Raw genomic sequence first — 22,666 nt, 5'->3', positions numbered from 1 at the left:
TGACCTCCAAGAGCATCTATCGTGAACCACCCTGTTCAGATCTTGTAAGTTCAGGTCTGTGGCTTCCTTTATGGAATCAATCCATCTCTTGTTTGGCCTTCCTCTTTTTCTACTTCCTTCTGTTTTCCCCAGCATTATTGTCTTTTCTAGTGAATCATGTCTTCTCATGATGTGTCCAAAGAATGATAACCTCAGTTTCATCATTTTAGCTTCTAGTGATAGTTCCGGTTTAATTTGTTCCCAATTATTTGTCTTTTTCGCAGTCCATGGTATGTGCGAAGCTCTCCTCCAACACCATATTTCAAATGAGTTGGTTTTTCTCTTATCTGCTTTTTTCACTGTCCAACTCTCACATCCATACATAGAGATTGGGAATACCATGGTCTGAATGATCCTGACTTTAGTGTTCAGTAATACATCTTTGCATTTGAGGACCTTTTCTAGTTCTCCCAGAGCTGCCCTCCCCAGTCCTAGCCAGGTTGTGAGCTCAGGGATTCGTTTCGGGTACCAGAACAGAACTGAGCCCATAGTTCTTCCACATGCAAATCCACTCCTCTCACCCACCTCTGAACTTGGGAGCAAGAAATCCTAGTTGATCTGCTTCAAATCATCCGGAAATCTACATTTACTTTCTTCCCACTTCTCTCTTTTAGGATATACCCTCATCTTACTGAGATGCAAAGACATTCCTTTGCAGATATGGCAGACGGTTCGTGGCAAGAGCAAGCCATTTGTTCAAGGACTTGCTTTCTCTTGTTACTGAACTTCAAATTGGGGAACCTGTGATTCCCAGAATCTAGTGAACCTCAGAATTTGCTGTTTGAAAACCATTCTCTTTAGGAAAATGAGATTTGGAAGAACAGATGTTCTAAAATATCCCAAACACTAGTGATATTCTATGGTCTTAGATGGATGATCAGGAAATGCCTTTAAGACAGTGCATTTTTGCTTGGTTCTTGAACACGTCAGGAATCATGTTATTTACCCCAGTGGTAGACTTCCCCCAAACCCACTCATCCCTTACCTCTTGTGCGTTAGTGGTGCTGTTTTGGAATGGCCCTCAGAGACTAGAGTTCACTGTTGGTATACTGTGTAATGTTATGTTACGTGGGATCCAGCTGGCACAGTGGTTCCCAAACCTTTTCCCCCCACGAACCACTTGAAAATTGCAAAGGATCTTGGTGGACCACTTAATGACGTTTCTGCCCATGGTAGCAAATGTAATGTGCTATGCGCTATGAGTTTTTAAGTTTACTTTATTGTTTCTTTTATTTCTTCCATATGGCATCCTATTGTGTGACCGTTTGAATGCCATAGAATGCAATATAATACAATTTAAGAAACAAAAGCACTAAAAAAAGACAGTCAAAATCAGCATGACTGTTTGATGCGGTGGATGTGCCGTCTTCCATCTTCAACCCACATATCCACAGACATGCCGTGGACCACCTGGAAAGATCGTCGTGGACCCCTTGTGGTCCATGGACCACCATTTGGGAACCCCTGTGTTAGCACAAGGACTGCTGCTTGTGCAACCACGTTTCCCCTCCCTCTCCTCTCCCTGCATGCCCCTGTGCCCTCAATCTGCTCTGGGAGATTGGGGGAATGCCCAGAACAGATTTAGGGGGATATGGGGAGGAAGTGTTTCTGGCTCTGGGCTCCCTGCCTTCTGCCCCACCAGTCACCACTGGCACCAACAGCCACCACATGAACGTTGTTTTCATCTCTATGGTTTATAGTGCCACTGGGGTGGCAGCCATTAGAACATAAGAACAGCCTGCTGGATCAGGCCAGTGGCCCATCTAGTCCAGCATCCTGCTCTCACAGAGGCCAATCAGACTCCCAAGGGAAGCCCACAAGCAGGACCCGAGTGCAAAAGCACTCTCTCCCCTGCGGCTTCCAGCAACTTGTTTTCAGAAGCAGACTGTCTCTGATTATGGTGGCAGAGCATAGCCCTCACGGCTAGTAGCCGATGATAGCCTTCTCCTCCATGAATCTGTCTAAGCTTGTTTTAAAGTCATCCTGGTTGGGGGCCATCACTGCCTCTTGTGGGAGCAAATTCCATAGTTGAGCTATGCGCCACGTGGAGAAGCTCTTTCTTTTGTGTGTCCTGAATCTTCCAACATTCAGCTTCACTGGATGTCCACGAGTTCTGGTGTCATGAGAGAGGGAGGAAATTTCTCTTTATTCCCCTTTTTCCATGCCAACTGGTCACCCTCCCAATGTAAGATTCCATTAGAATGAATCTTAAGCACAGATAATGGCTGTCTTCTCCTCTCTATAGGCCAAACAAACATAGTAAAAGAGTGTGGACATTTCTGAAAAACACAAATAAATAAATAAATAAATAAAAAGGGTCTCCAGGCAAATTGCAAAAAAAAAAAAAAAAGTAGTAAGGTTGTGAGGTTTTACAAATTCAAAGACTCGACATAAAAGGAAAAAAGGGAGGGGAAGGGAGGAGAGGAAAAAAGTGCAAGCTCACACACCTTAAAGTTAGAACGGTGGAGAAATCTTGCTTAACTCTTCCCCTTTGTCATTCTTCAACGCTGTTCCCCCCTCCCCCCGCAGAGTTGTGGGCTCTGGATCTTTGCCACAGTGAGTAGGGAAGCACCTCTCTCTTTCTCTCTCTCTGAAAAGCTCAGGGGTAGAGCATCTTCTTTGCATGCAGAAGGTCCCAGGTTCAACCCCCGGCATCTCCAGGTAGGGCTGGAGGGATTCCTGCCTGAAACCCCCGAGAGCTGCTGCCTGCCAGTGTAGATGCTACTGAGTTAGATGGGCCAATGGTAGGTCCAATGAGGCAGCTCTCTATGTTCCTCTGCAATGTCTAAGATTGGTCCTATGGGACACATCACTTGACTCTGTTCTTGCTTTCTAAGCTAGGTACTTGTCACAAAAATGGAAAGTAAGAACCTCACTTTTTTCACCGAGTTCATCCTCCTCGGATTTTTGGGCCACCCGCAGCTGGAGGTCTTCCTTTTTGTGGTGGTGTCCGTGATCTACACAGTGACCCTCTTCGGAAATCTCTTCATCTTGGCATTGACTTGCTTTGATTCTCGCCTCCACACCCCGATGTACTTTTTCCTCAGCAACCTGGCCTTCTTGAACATCTGTTACACATCTGCTGTGGTCCCCAAGATGCTCATCAACTTCTTAGCTACCAAGAAGACCATCTCGTATCGCCTGTGCATCACCCAAGTGTACATCACACTTTTCTTGGGGGCGGCCGAGTGTCTTCTCCTCCTGGTGATGGCGTTTGACCGGTACGTTGCCATCTGCAACCCTCTGCATTACACGGTGACAATGAGCAAGAACATCTTCCTTGCTCTTGCAATCGGTGCCTGGGTCGGCAGCTTCCTGGTGTCCGTGGTCCCTTCCTTTATGATGCAGCTATCTCTGTGCCATTCCGTCATCGACCACTTGTTCTACGAAGTCCCCGTTCTCCTCCAGTTGGCCTGTCCCAGGGACGACACGTCGACCAACGAAGCCATGATGGTTGCAGGGAGCACCTTCACCTTGCTCATGCCATTCATCTTGATCCTGCTGTCGTACGTCCGCATCATCGTCGCCATCCTAAGGATCTCTTCGGTGGACGGGAAGCAGAAAGCATTCTCCACTTGCTCAGCTCACATCACTGTTGTTACCATCTACTATGGAAGCGGGATGTTTATGTACATGAGGCCCAAGGCTAGCTATTCAGCCAAGAAGGATAAGCTGATCTCTCTTTTCTACTCGGTGATCAACCCCATGTTGAACCCCATCATATACAGCCTGAGGAACAATGATGTGAAGGACGCCCTCGTGAAAGTGCTGAGGAGATCCAAAGCACCCTAGTAAGAATAAGGCAGCGGTAGAGAACCTCACAACCAGGGGACAATTGGCAGCCCTTCCAGGCTTATCTGGTCCTTGGAACTCTGTCCAGGCCACACTAGGTACAGAAAGATCTGTCAGTTGCAGTTCTGTGTCTCATTTTTCCAATGTGAAGTTCAGTTTCTGCGGCAATTTACAGATTTCATCCCCATGAAAAATTCTCCAGCATTTTTAGTGCGAATGTCTCATAATGAACACATTTTGTTGGAGGTTTTGATCAATGTACAGATTTTTGCAAGCCATTTCTCGTCCTGTAATGCACCCTTGTATATTGTTTTCACTCGTATATTCATTTTTATGTACAACTTTCCCCTAATATGTGCATTTTTGTAAACATTGTTTGGTGGGCGAATTGCATTGCGAAAATTGAACAAGCATGACCCACAAAGGACGCCTGTGCTTCAGTTCTCATATTGTTTCAGAAAGGGCAAATTTGAGAGATTCGGCTTGAAATGTGAACTGAATAGAATTTCCCACCCATCCCTAGGCCACATCCCCTTCCTTAGCCACACCCCTTTCCCCAAGGCCATGCCCCTCACCCACCTTGCTTCACCTACTCCTTGAGTGTTTTTTGGCCTGGCTGGCATGTGTCCTGTGACCCTGATCATGCTTCCCAGGATGGAGGACAGAGAAGGGTGTGCGAGTACGTGTAGAAACTAGCCGAGCAAAATAAAGTTTATATTTATTGATCCGCCCACTTTTGCCTCTGGCCCCGCCTTCCAATGGCATGCAACCTCCATAAGGTCCTCCATAAGGGAATGTGGCCCTTGGGCTGAAAAAGGTTCCCCACCGCCAGAATAAGGTAATCCTAACACCTCACAGAACCTGTACTTGTCAGGCCCAGGATGTGACTCAGAAACCAGACCAACGGCTGTAGTTAATTCGTGTTTTATTAGGGTAATGTCCAAACAAAGACTGCGTTTTCCACTAACAGGCAAGCACCCTTCTTTCTATATTTTTCTTTTACTTGACTTAAATTGTTGCTGTTTAAAAGAGATTTGCCAGATTGATCGGTTTTGGACATCTCACTGGGGAGCCATAACTTCTCTCTGCTACGCACTAATTAATAGCTTATCTCTGTTTTTGTTGCAAAAAGCTGTCCTGGATTTGCATTCTAAAGATATACACAGAAGAGGGATTTCTATTCCAGATTTTTATTTTGAAGAATATTATATTGTCTGAGACTACTCTCTTTTTGGTCTATTTTATTTTGACGAATCTGTTTTCTGACGACTGCCATTAATTGTTTCGATCCTGGGAACTGCATTTTGTTTACTTAACTATGGAGAGATAAGGCTGTCTGCTCTGTTTATACTGTGATGTCACCAAGTTTGGAGTATTAACCCAATTGTTGCTGAAATAAGAAGTGGTTTTCCTATATTTTTCTTTTAAAATGGCAATTAAGAAAGTGGCTGAGAATCTGGAAATAACTATGTTTCAGAAAATAATGGATGAGATTGAGATAACGAAACAAAACCTGCGACAGGGTTGTAAGGAGTTGAAAATTGAATTGAGTAAAATGACGCAGGAGATTAAAGATATAGGGGTCCCTGTGAGAGAGGTGACCCTGGAAGGGGTCCCTGTGAGAGAGGAGACCCCGGAGATTGGAACAAACGTGGAACAGGAAAAAGATTTGGAGTCTATGGACTTTAGAAATAAAATCTATTGTTTGGAGACACAGGAGATTAAAGACATAGGGGTCCTTGTGAGAGAGGAGACCCTGGAGACTGGAACAGGGGTCCCTGTGAGAGAGGAGACCCTGGAGACTGGAACAGGGGTCCCTGTGAGAGAGGAGACCCCGGAGATTGGAACAAACGTGGAACAGGAAAAAGATTTGGAGTCTATGGACTTTAGAAATAAAATCTATTGTTTGGAACTCAATGTTATCTCTGAAGAAATTAATGAAGATTCTAGAGATAAAGTTATCAATGGCATGGATAATCTTCTGGACTGGAATGACGTGATGGAGCCCAATATAGAGAAAATCTATGGAATTAACTGCAGCCATGTGACAATGGAAAAACTTTCAAGAGATGACCCAGTGTATTTTGAAAAAAAGAACAGAGATATGATTTTACAGCAGTATTTCAGCAACCTATTCAGAATGGATGGCAAGAAAATATTTGGGATAGAGGTAATTCCCATCAGACTCTTACTATATGACTATGGCTTTGACAGCAAGATTATTATGGAATACTGATAATGGAAGATTGGATACTGAAATTACTGGACTTAACAAGACTACTGAAGATGGAAGATGGAAAATGGAACTAATAGGGATAATAGAACAATGGCTACTGAAATTACTGAACCTAACAGATTCTGATGTGATGGATTAATTGAAATGTTTATTTTGACTATGGTTATGACAATAAGATTATCATAATTAGTAATGAGATGGATTAATCGATATGCTTATCTGGAAAAAAAAATTGATAGATATATTTCTTAAAGAATTGAAACCTCTCTTTGACTTTTTGTGGAAAGAATAAAGTAATGTTTATGAGATTTGATGATTAAGTAAGATAACTATTGGAGGAAAGTGATTTTATAATATGACTTAAGAGACAGGATTGTTATATATTATAGACTTATAACTGATCTGATCTTTGACAAATGGGAAGTCAATATTTTACTCTTTATTTTTTATTTTTATTTTTATTTTTATTTATTTTTTTTTTTTTGTTTAACTATTTTTGATTTTGTTTTTTGTCTTTGAATGTTTTATGATTTCGTCTTGTATGTTTTATGAAAATTTGAATAAAAATTATTGAAAAAAAAACAAACAAACAAAGACTGCGTTTTCTCATGAAGCAATACAGGGATACAGGTCCTGCGGCATTGGGAGAAAGTTGACAGAGCAAGGGACTTCTTCCCGCCTGTTCTTTAAGAAGGGGCCAAACGGGCACGCAATCTTTTGCTCCTCCTTAACTGCCCCTCAGGTACTGCCCGCCTTCCCCCCCTTCTCTCCTGTCTTTTCAGCTGTCTGCGTGTGCGCGGTGAGGGGGGAAGCATCACCCCCTCCTCTTCTGAAGTTTCCGATTCCAGGATGGGGGATAGGGGAGGGGCTGATGGTAAACTGCCTCCCGCTTTTTGGCTGTGAGCAGCCCTCCCTCTTCCCCCTCTTGCTCTGAGCCTGAAAGAGGGGGAGGCGTGAGAATGTCCAGGGAGGGCTCAGGCTCCCCGTTGCTAAGCGACCTTATCACTGGCAGTTCCTCTGTTTCGTCTTCGCTCCAAAGGGGGGGGAAGTTCCTCCCCCTTCCCTCTGCCATCCATCCGAATACTCTTCTCCCAACTCTCCGGGATCCAGCTCCCCGGGATTGGGACTCCAGCTCTGCCTTCCGACAGTACTGGAAGATCCTTCCTTGTTGCTGTTCTGTGATAAGAGCGCATGCTTTATTCTAGTATCGGCATTTTCGTAACTACTTGACTGGAGAAAGGCAGTGCATTGCAAAATCTGGAGAAGTGCAGAGTTCTGTGTTTCAGGTTGCCTCTTGCATCGGAAAGTGCAAATTAGGCAAGTTCACCTTGACACGCAAATGGAATCGAATTTCTCCTTCATCTGTAGTTAACGGTGGACCTGAGTCACAGAATGTCGGTTTGACAGGCTGAGATGGTTCTGATCATAAAATAAGATATCTCACTGATCTTTTTTAAGGCTAGATTTAATTTCCTTGGGTTGTCTCTAATGCTAATCCTACTCAGAGTAGACCCACTGAAATGAACGAACGTGGCTAATGTTGGTCCATGAATTTCAATGGGTCTACTCTGAGTAGGACTTATTTGGATACAACTTCCTTCTACTATATTGGATGGCTGTGATTTGCTTTTTGTATCCCTTATAAAACTGTTCGTCAACTTTGGGTCCCCAGATGTTCTTGGACTCCAACTCCCATCATCCCCAGCCAGCGTAGCCAGTGGCCAAGGGATCATGGGAGTTGTAGGCCGACAACATCTGGGGACCCAAAGTTGAAGAGCACTGCCTTACAATAGACGTCGCTGTCCCTGTGAAGATGTACAAGAGAAACTCTAATACATGTTCTTTTTCTATGCAACTTTTACAGAGACAAGGGAAGGGCCAGAGCTCAGGGGTAGTGCACCTGCTTTGCATGCAGAAGGTCCCAGGTTCAAAACTCAGTGTCTCCAGGCAAGGCTGGGAATATACCCAGTCTGCAATCCTGGAGAGCCTCTGCCCATCTGTGTAGACCACTGTTCTTCAAACTTGAGTCCCCGGATGTTGTCGGACTACAATTCCCATCAATCCTAGCCAGCTTAACCAATGGCCAAGGTGATGGACGCTGCAGTCCCATCAACATCTGGGGACCCAAGGTTGACGAACAGTCTTCTAGACCATACTGAGCTAAATGGACCAATGGTCTGACTCTGTATACGGCAGCTTCCAGTGGTCCTATGAGCAAAACAGATTATTTACTCCCATCTCACTTATTGGCCTACACAAACAAAACAATGACGGAAAGAGTTGTTCGATTACTTTTTTCTGCTGCAAAGATTCATGCAGAGGGATTCTGTTTCTGTGCAGTTTCCCCCCTCCTTTTTCTGTTCTATAAACGCCCCGTAAATTTTAACCCGTTTTCTGCTAGAAATTGTACGTAAGGTGTTTAATTTTGCTTTTAACAGGTCTGTGACTGCGTAACAACATTTGATTGATGAACTGGATATAAAACAAGAGTTCAGAGGGAAAAAAACTAACTTAAACAAGCAATCTTAGAATTGTTATATTTGCACGCCGGTCGTAAGGAAAAAGGTGCTTCCGAGGGTTGGGGACGACTTCCCATCTGATGCCAACTTTATCTAGAATGAGAGTCAGGAAGAAAATGGGTTATGCTTAGGGAGGCTTCCAAAAAGTTCCTCATCTCAACTTAGCTCTGGACTTTAGAGGTTCAAATTACAGTAGCACCTCAGTTAACAAATTCCCCAGGAAAGAAGTTCATTTTAAGAAAGTCTTTTTTGGGTGAGGGGGGCACTCTGATATAGAATATGGCTCCTTGCCTACTGGATTGTGGCTGCTGCAGGCAGCTCTCTCACGCATGACTGGAGTGGCGCTCCTTGTCAGGTGGTGCAGGCGCTTCCGCAGTCAGCATTGCTTTGGGTGCACTATTTACTGCAGATGCATCTGCTCGAGTGTAGGGGAGGATGGCAGAGAGAGAGAGACCAAGCGCAGGGTGGTGGTGGTGGCAGCTTCCCCTTGCTGGCCTGCTCGAGTGTACGGACAGAACTGTGCTCAAAGCTTTAGACTGCTACAGCAAGATACTACACGATAAAAGAAAAAAGGCAAGCCATGGATGCATTTTGGAAGAAGCCTGCAGGTGGTCTGTATGCAAGGCTTACCTGACCTGGTTGTTTCATTTCAGACATGCGCATTGTTCATTTTGAATAAAAAGTTTGCTGAAATATGTTAAATGGCTCTTCCTTTTTGTGGTGTAGGAACCTGTCCCTATTCTTTCCATGTTATTCCTACCTCTGGTACCAAAGTTTCTATTAAAGAAGTGCCCAGGAACACACGCACATCATTAACTGAGGTATTGCTGTACTTAGTCTCCTTTCCACAACAGAACCGATACGTCAGAAATCCCCCCCTGGTCCCAAAGGTCCCTGGGATCTCCAGGTAGGGCTGAATATTTCTAGCCTGAAGCCCTGAAGACCCAGTGCAAGTCAATGTAGACAGAACTGAGCCAGATGGAACAATGGTCTCATTTGGTATAAGGCACCTTCCCGTGTTCTGGATATCAGTCAGAGGACAAGATTCCAGTAGAATCTTCCCAGTAGGAGTCATGCAATAACAGTGAAGGGCCGTAGCTCAGCGTTAGAGCATCTGCTTTGCATGCAGAAGACCAGTCCCTGGCATCTCCAGGCAGGGCTGGGAGAAACCCCTGTCTGAAACCACAGACAGCCGCTGCCAGTCAGTGCAGACAATATTGAGCTAGACAGACCAACAGTCTGACACAATATAAGGTAGTTACCTGTCTTCTTATGCCTGTTAGGGAAAGGGCCATAGCTCAGTGGCTGAGCGCCTGCTTTGCATGTAGAAGGTCATAGGTTCAATCCCCACTATCTCCTGGTAGGACTCCTGCCTGAAACCCTGGAGAGATACTGCCAGTCAGTGTAGACAACACTGAGCTGGATGGACCAACTATCTGAATTGGAAGAAGGTGGGTTCCTATGTTTGGTCTGGAGCAACCCTTCCCCAAGCTGTTGCTTTCCAGATGTTGGACTTAATCCCCATCACAACTGACCATTGAGCATGCTGGCTGGGCTTGATGGGAGCTGTAGATGGGAAATGTTTGGAGCACATCCCGTTGGCCACCCTTGTTCTACAGGTCTCCATCAAAGGAGGGTGGATCCGTGGTTCACAAACCGACAAGCCCACCTACCAAGTTCTGCTTGGAAGCCGCAGTAAGTATCTGGATTTCGAATCGCAAAGGCGATGTAGACTTCGGGGGCCTTCCCATCGCTGCTGCAGCTGAAAAGTTTTTGCACCGCACCAATAAGGGACTGTGTTAGCTCTGGATCATACACCACATCTGGTTGGGAAGAATGTATTCAAAGAAAAAAGATGATCAAATACTGTATGTAGGGGGGAAATATCTAGGAGAAAGCAATTTGACAGTACTGCCAAGTGGCCGAAAACGGTTTCAGTGGTGGAGGAAGGCAGGACATCCACTCAAGTGAACAGTGGCTCCAGTTTAACAAACCTTTAAATTGGTCCCTCTAAGAGCAAACTCAGCTACGAGATAATAATCATGCGGAAAATAATTAGGTCTTGGCAAAACTAACCCGGTTCCCTTTCTTCATCTTACCAGGCAGCGGAGGGGAAAAGGGTCTTTCAAGTAACCCAGTCCAGAGTTGTTTAGGGCTTTGTATGTAAGTAAAAGGATCTTAAAACAAGTTCAGTGGCTAACAGGCAGCCAGTGGAGATCCCCCAAGTGCTGGCATGATATGTACCTGATAAGGAGCACCGTTCATCGCTGAGGCAGTGACATTCTCCACCAGATCCAGCCATAAAGGAAGCCCCACACAGAGCGCATTACAACAGTCTAAACCTAATGTTTAGACTCTATGGACTGTACCTGCAGCAATGACGATGTCAGCCTGAAGTTCCATCAGCCGTTCTCTTGTAACCAGGTTCCAGTCAAGCTCTGCTACAATTATGTTTGGGCCCTGCGATCTAGCAAGCTCTGCCTTACAGGCTGCATGTTCTGCTGTGCTGTGACCACAAACTTCAGGCTGCAGAAAGAGGCCATTCAAGCGGATGTTCGCCGACAACTGCTGAAGAACACACTCGTGGTGATCGCTGAACGTATACGCTCTGGGGTGGCAAGCTTTGCAAATCGCAATCCCCGTCAGTCCAATGCCACTTCCTAATTCCAAAACGCTCCTGAAACACAGAACAGCAATAAAGGACGTCGATTAGACATCCCGAGGCTAAGCCCAGCCAAGCACTGGATCCTGCCTGGGACCAAACCCCACCAGAAATTGCTACCTGTTACAGAAAACTGCAGTATTTTCTAACGCCCATTCGGCCAGGTAAAGACCGGCATCCCATGTGACGAGGCCGGTGGTTCCCTGTGAAATAATCGCCACGGTCTCACAGAGTGTGACAGCATCTCCTGAGGGCTGCAAAAAAATAAATAAATAGTATTAGTACAAGCAGCACAACTTAATATTTTAAGGCAGGGCTGGGGAACCTTTGGCCCTCTAGTTGTTGCTGAACTACAACTCCCATCAGGCTCAGCAAGCATGTCCAATGGTCAGGGATGACAGCTATAGCTCAGCAAAATCTGGAGGGTCAACGATTCCCCACACCTCTTTCAAGACAGCACAGTTTATTCCACTTCTACGGGACTTGATTTATCAAGCCAGAGCAGAGTTAATACCTTTTATTAAGCCTCACCAAAAGGTCTCAAAATAGCATGCAAGCTTTTGAATTATTTATTAATTATTTTATTTATATCTCGCCCTTCCAACTGACAGGAGCCCAGGGCGGCAAACAAAAGCACTAAAAACTTTAAAACATCATAAAAACAAACTTTAAAACACATTAAAACAAAACATCTTTAAAAAAGTTTCTTAAAAAGCTTTCAAAACATTGTCTACGTTTAAAAACATTTTTTTTAAGGTTTAATTATCCAGAACAACCTTATTTAGTTTTTAAATATTTTTAGATCTGGATCCCTCCCTTCTTTCAAAAAGCCCAGAGTGGCATGCATGGGTTTCTCCTATTTTGTTCTCACAACAACCCTGTGAGGTAGGTGAGGCTGAACGACTTTCGTCCTGCTCAAAGGTACCTAGTTCTCCAGTGCACCCAAGGGCAGAAGGTTAGTTTACAGGACACAGGGCAGACTATGGAGCACCCACAGTTTTGGAAGTATCCATAGCTCAGCGGCAGAGCATCTGTTTTGCTTACACAAGGTCCCAGGTTCAAGCACTAGCATCTCCAGGTAGGGCTGGAAATATCGTAAGAACATAAAATGAGCCAGCTGGGTCAGGCCAGTGGCCCATCTAGTCCAGCATCCTCACAGGGTTGTTGTGAGGACCAAATGGGGGAGAGGGAGAATCATCTTTGACACTGCAAGCTCTTTGGAGGAAAGGTGTGAAGTATATAAATAAATAAATAAATAAATAAATAAATAAATAAATAAATAAATAAATAAATAAATAAATAAATAAAATGTTGCCTGCACTAGATGCAAAATAAAAAGACGTTCTTATTTACCAATAAATAGTTTTTATAACAGTGTGTGGTTTCTTCAGAATTTAAGACATCCCCAAGCGCTTCGTACAACTGATCCAGGGGTTCGGCACCTGTAGACTCATGCTACGTGACACAAAGAAGACGCGGTAGTCAATCTGTGATCTTTGAACATCACACAAGCAGCAAACAGTCATAGAATCAAGCTGAAAATCATGGAGTGGTGCTGTTTGAGTTTACTGGAACAACCTTCCTCTAAGTAAATTTTCTGGCTGGCTCACACAGAGAAAGGCCATTCCTGAGATATGCTTGTTCCAGGCCACTTACAGCTTTAAAGGTCAAAACCAGGACCTTAAATTGAGCCCTGAAACTAACCCAAATCCTGTGAAACTGGTTTGGGTTCAACGGGTTCCAATCAGTAGTCAGGCAGCTGCATTTCAAACCAATGGAAGTTTCTGAACTATTTTCAAGGGCAGTCCCAAGAAGAGTGCATTACAGTAGTCTACTCTGGAGGCACGTTGAGCGCGAATGACTGATCTTTCAGAACACGACTGATCTATGCCACATTACCACCATATTTTTACCTTCTTAATGAGCTCTGATAAGAAGCATCTTCTGTACTTCACAGAGGGAGGGTACTTCAAGCACATTGGGTGAAAAACAGTCTGAAACACAACAGAGTGACAGCAGATGGCAGCAACTGTATGTCGACTAGAAACTCATCCAACAGGGCCCGATCAAAAAACCCCTCTCAAACCAAATTAGGTTACAGGCCAAAGCAGAAGTTGCTAACCCTACAAATGCCGTTGGACTTATTATTATCAATATTTATTACCACCGGTTACAACAATTTTAAAATACAGCATTAAATAGAATTAAGAACAACTTAAACAACAATAGGAACATAAGGAGAGCCTGCTGGAGCAGGCCAGTGGCCCATCTAGTCCAGCATCCTGTTCTTACAGTGGCCAACCAGATGTCCCAATGGGAAACCCGCAAGCAGGACCCTGAGCGCAAGAGCACTCTGCCCTGTGCACCTTCCGGCAACCGGCATTCAGAAGCAAACTGCCTCTGACTATGGTGGCAGAGCACAGCTATCATGGCTAGTAGCCACTGATAGACTTTTTCTCCATGAATTTGTCTAATCCTCTTTTAAAGCCGTTCAGCAATCCCATCAGTCCCAGTCAAAATGGCCAAGGGTCTGGGATGATGGGAGTTGTGGGCCAGCAACACCTGGAGGACGCCACATTGACTATCCCTGGACCAAACCAACGTGTAGAAAACATGTTGAAAAGCGATGACTGAATACTTGTAATTTAAAGACAAAACAAACTGTACAATAGTCCTGAATGCCACTCAACAGGGAAGAGAAGCAGACAAAGGTTTGCAGACCACTCGTCCGCACGAGAAAGGATGGAGAGTCCTCTCGGGACTGTAGCACATGAAAATGCAGGTGGGAGATTGGATGACTTGCTGCTTCCCCATGCTCCAAATTCTCTGCTCATTGAAAGCAAGTATTTCAGAGAAAAGGCGAAATTAGCGCCCTCCCCTGGCAACATGCTCATTTTGCGTGTTATTTTACACAGAGAAGAACTCAAATGTGCAATTCACCTTTTTCCACATTCTGTAGAGGGCTCTGCCATCTGCTTTTTCTGAACATGAAGAGCAATCTAAGATGCTAAGTTGCTAAACCTGCGCCCCCCCCTCCAAAGAAAAACACAACACAAAAAGACCCAAACTAAAGACTCTTTAAGTTGAATGCTTTACATTGGATTCCTGCAGGGGGTTGGACTTGATGGCCTTACAGACCCTTTCCAACTCTGCTATTCTATGATTCTACTCATCACTAGGAAAAGAGGCGTCTGTGAGGGGACCCTGAAGGATCCCTCCACAGCTGTTCCTCAGTTTCTCGTTGCGTACCAGGAATGAAAGACATCGTTCTCAAGAGATGCTTACCTTCTGCAAAATAGTCAACAATGGCGAGGAATCCTTTGAATTCTTAAGTATCTCTTCAAGATCCTAGATCACAAGAAACATAAATGATCGGGGGCAAACAGCAGCAGCCTCAAAAAGCCTTGCAGCACTGTGGAGACTAACGAATGTTGACAGGGCACACGCTTTTGTAGATTATGGCCCACTTCTGCAACACGAGGATGCGGGTTAAGAATCTCGCTCAGTTATGGATGTAGCTGGATTACTTTTGAGAACATATCAAGCATGGGCTCTCTCTCTCTCTCTGTCTCTGTCTCTCTCTCTCTGTGTGTGTCTCTGTGTCTGTGTGTGAGTGAGAGAGAGAGAGAGAGAGAGAGAGAGAGAGAGAGAGAGAGAGAGAGAGAGAGAGAATACTCCTGGGCTAAAGCTGCCTTTTGCACACTGTGAATCCAACATCTAGAATCTGGTCTGCTTCTTGGGTATCGTTGCTTGGTCACACTAGGGTGTGACATGGGATGTTTCAAAGTGGCTTCATGGAACACAGCGCATAGGAAGCTGCCTTATATACAGTCAGTGACTAGCAGTGGCTCTTCAGGTTTCAGGCTCTTTTAGGGTTTCTCTTCCAGTCCTGCCTGGAGATGAACCTGAAGCCTTCTGCATGCAAAGCAGATGCTCTGCCGCTGAGTTATTTATTATTTATTTATTTATTTATTTTTTAAACTTATATACCGCCCGACTAGCAATAGCTCTCTGGGCGGTGAACATAGATACAATAAAATACAATATAATACAAAAACATCAGTCTAAAATCAAATTTCACAATCTAAAAACAGCAAAGGCTAAAATCAAATTACAAACATTACAATCATGAACAAAAAATTAAAATGCCTCGAAATAGAGAAAGGTTTTATGGTCCTTCCCACGGACCTTGCAACCCAAAGCAGCTGGGGAAAAGCAAAAGGCAAATTAGCAGAGCGGCATTTAATTCTATTTATTACGTGTATACGTTAACGGCAGTTGCTGCAATGCAGCCGTTTCTGATCCTTGCTGAAAATATTCTCTGGTGGATTGAGTTGCTGAAATTAAACTCCCTCTTTCCTTTTAAATTGCCAAGTGCTCCTAACGAGATGAATGAAAGCAGCATCAGGCGAAGAACTTGCTGGGAAAGGAGAACTCACACCCCCGCCCAATTTAATTTTACTTTGAGGGGAGAAACAACTTTATTTAAAAAATTAATTAAACGAACACTCCTTGCTACTAACAAGCCATGCAAGAAATGCAGAGAGCTCTTAACCTACACACTGCTGCATTGTTTGTTTTTTTAAAGATTGAGGATTAAACCAATGGGGAGTCCTTTTCATCCCAAGGGCCACATTCCCTTCTGGACAACCTTCTGAGGGCCACATGCCAGTGGTGGGCAGGGTGAGAGGCAACAGTGGACAGGACAATGAATGTAAATTTTACCTTTTACAGTAGGCTAGTTTTTGCACACCCACACCCTTCTCTCTATTCTCCATTCAGGCATTGTAAGAATTCAAGGATGCATAAGCCCTGGGTATGCGTCTATGCTGGTGGGCTCTGTCAGAATGTTGTGCCTTGGCTGCTGCCTTGGTACTGTGGTTTTCCCCATTATGGGAGAAAAGTGGGGATGAAATAATAATTTGAACAATCCCTTGCTAACCACAAGAAGTTACACAACCTCATCAGTAGGCACAGCTACAGCTGGCCCTCGGAGCTGGCTTTGAGCTTTCTCGGCGACAACCCTGCCGAGGAGGCCATGCAGCCAAGGTCGTAGCCAAAAGTTAGTACAGTGAGCCAATGGCAGTCCATTCTCTTCTTGAAAAACATATTTTTTCAACAGGAAATAATGAATCTCCTGACTGAAGCCCCATTCACACTATTCCTTTAAAGCAGCATTATTCCACTTTAAACAGTCACAGCCTTCCCCCCAAAGAATCCTGGGAACCATAGTTTGTTCAGGGTGCTGAGGTTAGGAGACTTCTGTTCCCCTCACAGCTACAGTTCCCAGAGTGGCTTAACTACCAATCCTTCTTCCCAGGGAACTCTGGGAATTGTAGCTCTGGGAGGGGAACAGGGACAAAACACAATCTCATGCATTTTTATTGAGAAGTAAGCCCCACTGTATTTTCAGTGGGGCTTTCCCTTGGGCTGGAGAGCAGTGGGTTCTCTTTTTCTGGAGAGGCTGATGAACTCTTAGGGATGTGCTAGCTCTGAATTCCTAGCATGGAGCAAGGGGGTGGACTAGATTGCCTACCAGGCCCCTCCAACCCCAGGATTCTACGTGCAGGGACCCCAGGAGTGTTTTAAAGAGTAGCGACGGTGCTCCAGGCCATCAGGACATGATGCACACTGCCTACATTTGGCAGCTATTTCCCCATCTGCTTATTTAGCGGGTGCATAATACAGCGGTAAGCTGCCACAGTTGATATTGCTGAAACAAGTATATTGCAAATCACATGAACGCTTGAATGAAGAAAGAAATTTTAGACCCGGATGTTAATCAAAAGTGATAGGATGCTTATAGAACATCCATCAGCCTTAACTCTAACAACAGCATTTTTTTTTTCTCCGATCATGCTGAAAGGATCGGTTCTCTCTAACCAAACCCCTCCTGTCAATCTTAGGGGAAACTCTGGCACCCTTTGTCCCCCATTTCTGGGGTTTGGGGGTTTAGGATCACAGCCTAAAGGAAGGTCTGAGAGCATAGCGGATTGCTCCACAGCAATAGCTTAGTGGTACATCCAATCTCCAGGTGGGGCTGGCAGAGATTCTCTGTCTGAAAAGGCCCTGGAGAGCTGCTGCCAGTCAGTATAGACAACACTGAGCTTGATGGACCAATGCTCTGACTCAGTATAAGGCAGTTTCCTGTGTTCATCAAGGGCATCCACAGCTCAGTGGCAGAGCATCTGCTTTGCACGCAGAAGGTCCCAGGTTCAACTCCATGGCATCTCCAGGTATCTGAAATGGAACTGGGCTGCCTTCAAGTCGATCCCAACTTATGGTGACCCTAGGAATAGGGATTTCATGACAAGCGGAATTCACAGGGGGTTTCCCATCACCTCCCTCTGAGGCTAGTCCTTCCCAGCTGGCTAGAGCCTGCTGAGCTTACCACAGCTGCACAAGCCAGCCCCTTCCTTGTCCGCAACTGCCAGCTGGGAGGCAACTGGGCTCCTTGGGACTGTGCAGCGTGCCCACAGGTGGCAGGGCACGTAACCCCTGAGCCACTCACTTTGGGGGTGATCTTTAGCTGGCCCTTGAAGACACCCAGGAGACACGAGCGGGGATTTGAACTCACAGACTCTGGACTCCCAGCCAGGCTCTCCTCCCCACTGTGCTATACCAGCTTCCCAGGTATCTACTTATTTATATTTAACAAAATTTATATACCGTTTGAAATACTGTAAGAAAACTCTAAGCAGTTTACAAAACCCCCCAAAAACATGAAAATTACCGATAAAAAACAGCTGAAAGCAAGTAATTAAAAACACGTTTCTAGAACCGATCCAAACGAGAGCAGACAAAGCAGCACAGATTAAAAAGCGTCAGCGTCTATGTGTTTGGAGAGGCTTGCCTAAGCAGGTAGGGGAGGGAGGGAGGGGCTAATGGGAGATGTCGCCCAAAATACCTGAAGGGCACCCACTTGGCAACGGCTGGCTTAGCATCAACTGGACCAGCGCTCAGCCTTCCGGAGTGTCGGAAGGCAGAGCTGGGGTCCCAATCCCGGGGAGCTGGATCCCGGAGAGTTGGGAGAAGAGTATTCGGATGGATGGCATTCGGATGGATGTTTTATTAGGGTAATGTTCAAACAAAGACTGTGTTTTCTCATGAAGCAATACAGGGATACAGGTCCTGCGGCATTGGGAGAAAGTTGACAGAGCAAGGGACTTCTTCCCGCCTGTTCTTTAAGAAGGGGCCTGACACGGAGGGAGGGCTTCGGTAGGATCGCAGGTCATTCTGGGTGTGGGTTGGATGTTTAAAGCAGCGTGTAAAACTTCCCAAGTTTTTGAGCCCTGGGGCCTCTTTTTCCCCTCTTTCCATTTGAGGCCCAGGGTTCTGCCCCAGGTTTTTTGCGTGGGATGAGTAAATAGGGAAGAGAGTGCTTTGGGGCATGTGCAGAGTGTCCTTTGGGTAGCCTGGTAGCAGCAGTAGATAGTGATGGTGGTGGTGATGATGCACCCATCAGCAACAGTAAATCTGCCTTCTCTGGGGTTTTAGCCAGGGAATGTTGTGCGATTGAGTGGGAACCACACACAGCCATAGGAAGTTGCCTCATACCGAATCAGGCCATTCATCCGTCTACTCTGACTGCCAACGGCTCTCCAGGTCTTCCGGCAGGGGATGTTTCCAGTCATCACCAGGAGGGATCGATCTGGGACCTTTCTGCCTGCACAGCAGATGTGCGACCACTGAGCCATGGCCCTTCTCTGAAGTTCAAAAGGGGTAGGGTTTTTTGCATTGATGCCGGCTGCAACTCAACTACCTTGAGTTCACGTCCGGGTTAATTAAACCCCTGGGTGGACAGTCTAATCATGGATTAAGAACAGCTTTTTGATTTTAAGCCTCCCCTCCAGAAGAGTATTACGGCATGCATCTCACCAAAAGCGTTAGGCCTGGGAGAGATGCCAGGGTAGGGTCATGCCTGCGTTAACCCGAGGGTCGAGCTGGGCTATTCTTTACTTATTTGTCGAATTTCCAGGCTAGTGGGTGGGGGACCATGGATAACAAAACGCAAAATAAAAGAAACCACCAACACTCGAGCCATAAAGCTACAACTGCTTGTGGGCTTCCCATCGGGGCATCAGGTTGTGAGAACACAACGCTGGATTAGACGGGCCTTTAGTCTCACTCAGCAGCGCTCTTCTTGCATTCTTATGCGCCTAGCTGCCATTTCAGTTCCCCGCAATGACCCTGGTGTGGCCACACTCTGGAGTGATCGGCTGCTAGCCAATGGCCATATTCTACCTCCCCTGTGCCTCTGCATACAGGTTTCTGGGAATCGCAAGTGGGGGACAGTGCTGTTGTGCTCAGGTCCTGCCTGCAAGCTTCCCATGGGGGCATCTGGTTGACCACTGAGAGAACTGGATGCTGGACTAGAAGGAGCATCCACACCACGCATTCAGTAGCGTGGTGGCAAATTCAGAAGTGCAGGGACCCTTCATGATAGTCACAGCCACATCTCTCTCCCCCTTTCTTTGCTGCTGGGTTGAGAATGAGATCCTTGTCAGTGGCTTCTCCCACAACAGCTGTTAAGCCAATAGGCATGCAAGGGGGGGGAGTGTTAACTACCGAGAAGAGTCTTCTCACTGGCTGATTCCAATTAGCTCCAATCAGCAGGAAAGGACAAGGAAGCATGTTAGGAGACTTCTCAGTAGCTCCCTTTTCATGCTGATTGGCTTGCAGAACACAAGAGACACAGGGACCCTGCTGGGACCCTGCTCCCAATAAAGTAAGGGGTCTAAGACCCCCTGAGACCCCAGACAAATACACCACTGTATGCACATGGCTTTCCTCAAAGAATCCTGGGAATAGTAGTTTGTTAAGGGTGTTGGGAATCGTAGCTCTGTGAGGGGGCAGACTACTGAACCAGTTGAAGTTTCTGAACTGTCTTCAAGGGTAGCCCCAATAAGAGAGGTCTGGCGGGCACTCAGTTCACAGACTACTCTATATAATGCATTGTGGGGGAGGCTCGAATTCTGCACGTCAAAGAAATATTTCTTTCTGCTGTTGGAATAAACTGTACAAGCCTGGCCGTGCGAGCACAAAACAGTTTGGTAAATACCATTTTTAGCCATTCAGAAGAGGCCTCTTAAGAACTGGTGGATTCCTATATAATAGGAAATCCATTTCTTGGGCTGCGTACATACCGTATATTTAAAGCACATTGCTTCCCCCCTCCCCCGCCAAAAATCCTGGAAACTATAGTTTGCCACTCACAGCAGAGCACCCTTAAGCAACGACAGTTCCCAGGATTCTTTGGGGGAAGCCATGTGCGTTAAAGGTCTGGTGCAGATGTGACCGGCCCTCTCTCCCCCAGCAGAGCTCCTCTGACGGCACCAACCCCTCCTCACCAGATCGGCCACCCCCTTCCAAGTCCCCCCATCCCGGGGCTTGCTTCCCAGTTTCCTGCTTCCGCGCATGGACAGTCCCCGGCAGTGGCGTCCTCCGCTCCGCCTCCGCGGGCTCACCTCCCAGGGGAAATCGCTCAGCCGCTTCCCGGCTAGGAAGCCACGCTGGAAGCGGTGCGCCAGGCTCCCTTCCGGGGCCTGCCCTGCCTCGGACGCGTGCCGGGGCTGTCGCTCCTCCATCGGCAGCCGCCCCTCCTCCTCCTCCGCGGCGCGGGCTTTCAAGCCGCGCCTCCCCGGCTCCAGCGGCCGGCCTTCCGGAGGGAGGGCTTAGGAAGGATCGCTGCTCAATCCCGGGTGTGGGTTGTGGCGTGTAAAACTCCCCGAGGTTTTGAGCCCCGGGACCTCTTTCCCCCCCCTCTTTGTATTTGAGGCCCAGGGTTCTGCCCTAAGGTTTTTTTTTTTTTGCGGAAGAGAGTGCTTTGGGGCATGTACAGTGTCCTTTGGGTAGCCTGGTAGTAGCAGTAGCTAGTGATGGTGGTGGTGATAATGCAGCCATCAGCAACAGCAAATCTGCCTTCTCTGGACTTTTAGCGGGGGAATGTTGTGTGATTGTGGGAACCACACACAAAATTGCGTTGCACCCTGTGCTAGTCCTAGTAGACCCATTGGAATTAATGGACATGGCTAACTTAGTTTGATTCATTTCAGTGGGGCTACACTGAATCGAACTTAGCAGGATACAACCCATCTCGTCAGCATTTTTATATTTTGGAGGGGAGGAGGGAGTTGTTGCTTTTGCTAACCAGTTGGGAGGCAGAAACCCTTTGTGATCTACTGCTGCAACTCAGTACCGCTAGATCCAGATCTGCTTTCCGCCCACCCCTACTCCCAGAAGATATATCTGGGTGAAGAATGGGTGCATCTTGGGGGAACGTTGAGTGAGCATCGCAGCTGATTCCTTGAAATCGGTGGGCATAAAAGTCAGCCATCGCTATCGATTTCAGCAGATGAACTGTAGATGAATACAATCCTTCATCTCTAGTGCACACTCAGAGGGGGTTTACCATTGCCGTCCTCTGAGGCTGAGAGGCAGTGACTGGCCCAAGGTCACCCAGGGAGCTTCATGGCAGTGTGGGGATTCAAATCCTGGTCTCCCAGGTCATACTCCAACACTCTAACCACACAAACTATAAAGCAGGGCTGAGGAATCTTTTCCAGCCATCTTCTCCTCTGGCAACTTTCCAGGGGCTACTTGCAGAGGCAGAAGTGGGGCGGGCAGAGCAACAGCTATAAGTTTTACCTTGGTACAGTAGGCTTTCGACCCACAATCGCACACCCTTCTCAATCCTCCAGACAAGCAAGAATTCAGAGTTCAAGGATGCATTTCAGCCAGGGAAAAAAAAAGCCGGGTTGTGAAGCAGAGCCTATGAGGTGTGTGGCTTGGGGCGAGTTCCGAGGGCCAGAGAGAGACCTGGAGGGCCGCTCTCAATCCTCTGGTCCTTAGGTTTTCGTCTCCTGCTCTAAAGCATAATATACAACGAGGACATTGAACTCGTCAAGGCTTATCAATACCTCGGCACAGTTGTTAACTAAAATGGAGACAATAGTCAAGAAATCAGAAGGAGGCTAGGACTGGAGAGGGCAGGTATGAGAGAACTAGAAAAGGTCCTCAAATGCAAAGATGTACCACTGAACACTAAAGTCAGGATCATTCAGACCATGGTATTCCCGGTCTCTATGTATGGATGTGAAAGCTGGACAGTGAAAAAAGCGGATAAGAGAAAAATCCACTCATTTGAAATGTGGTGTTGGAGGAGAGCTTTGTGCATACCAAGGACTGCGAAAAAGACAAATAATTGGGTGTTAGAACAAATTAAACCAGAACTGTCACTAGAAGCTAAAATGATGAAACTGAGGTTATAATACTTTGGACACATCATGAGAAGACATGATTCACTAGAAAAGACAATAATGCTGGGAAAAACAAGGGAGTAGAAAAAGAGGAAGGCCAAACAAGAGATGGAGTGATTCCATAAAGGAAGGCACAGACCTGAATGCACAAGATCTGCAC

At 46.2% G+C, this 22,666-nt stretch overlaps 2 protein-coding genes across 2 annotated transcripts; one reads left to right on the top strand and one right to left on the bottom strand.

The window, feature by feature from the left end:
• The first annotated feature begins 2,895 nt into the window (after nt 1–2,895).
• Nucleotides 2,896–3,831, top strand: LOC133372064 (olfactory receptor 13C2-like). The gene has a single exon (XM_061600296.1). The coding sequence runs from the start codon at nt 2,896–2,898 to the stop codon at nt 3,829–3,831; it is 936 nt and encodes a 311-aa protein (XP_061456280.1).
• A 2,724-nt stretch (nt 3,832–6,555) lies between these two features.
• EEF2KMT (eukaryotic elongation factor 2 lysine methyltransferase) lies at nt 6,556–20,910 on the bottom strand. The gene is made up of 8 exons (XM_061599364.1): nt 20,716–20,910; nt 14,534–14,596; nt 13,162–13,242; nt 12,602–12,703; nt 11,369–11,502; nt 10,956–11,263; nt 10,260–10,409; nt 6,556–8,679 (listed from the first exon to the last, which is right to left on the bottom strand). Exons 1-8 carry the CDS (start codon nt 20,833–20,835, stop codon nt 8,579–8,581), a joined length of 1,059 nt encoding a protein of 352 aa, XP_061455348.1. The 5' UTR covers nt 20,836–20,910; the 3' UTR covers nt 6,556–8,578.
• Between the last annotated feature and the right edge of the window lie 1,756 nt (nt 20,911–22,666).

Source organism: Rhineura floridana, chromosome 17, assembly GCF_030035675.1.
Source record: "Rhineura floridana isolate rRhiFlo1 chromosome 17, rRhiFlo1.hap2, whole genome shotgun sequence".
Lineage (NCBI taxonomy): Eukaryota > Metazoa > Chordata > Lepidosauria > Squamata > Rhineuridae > Rhineura > Rhineura floridana.
This window is presented reverse-complemented; position numbering and strand designations above follow the sequence as displayed.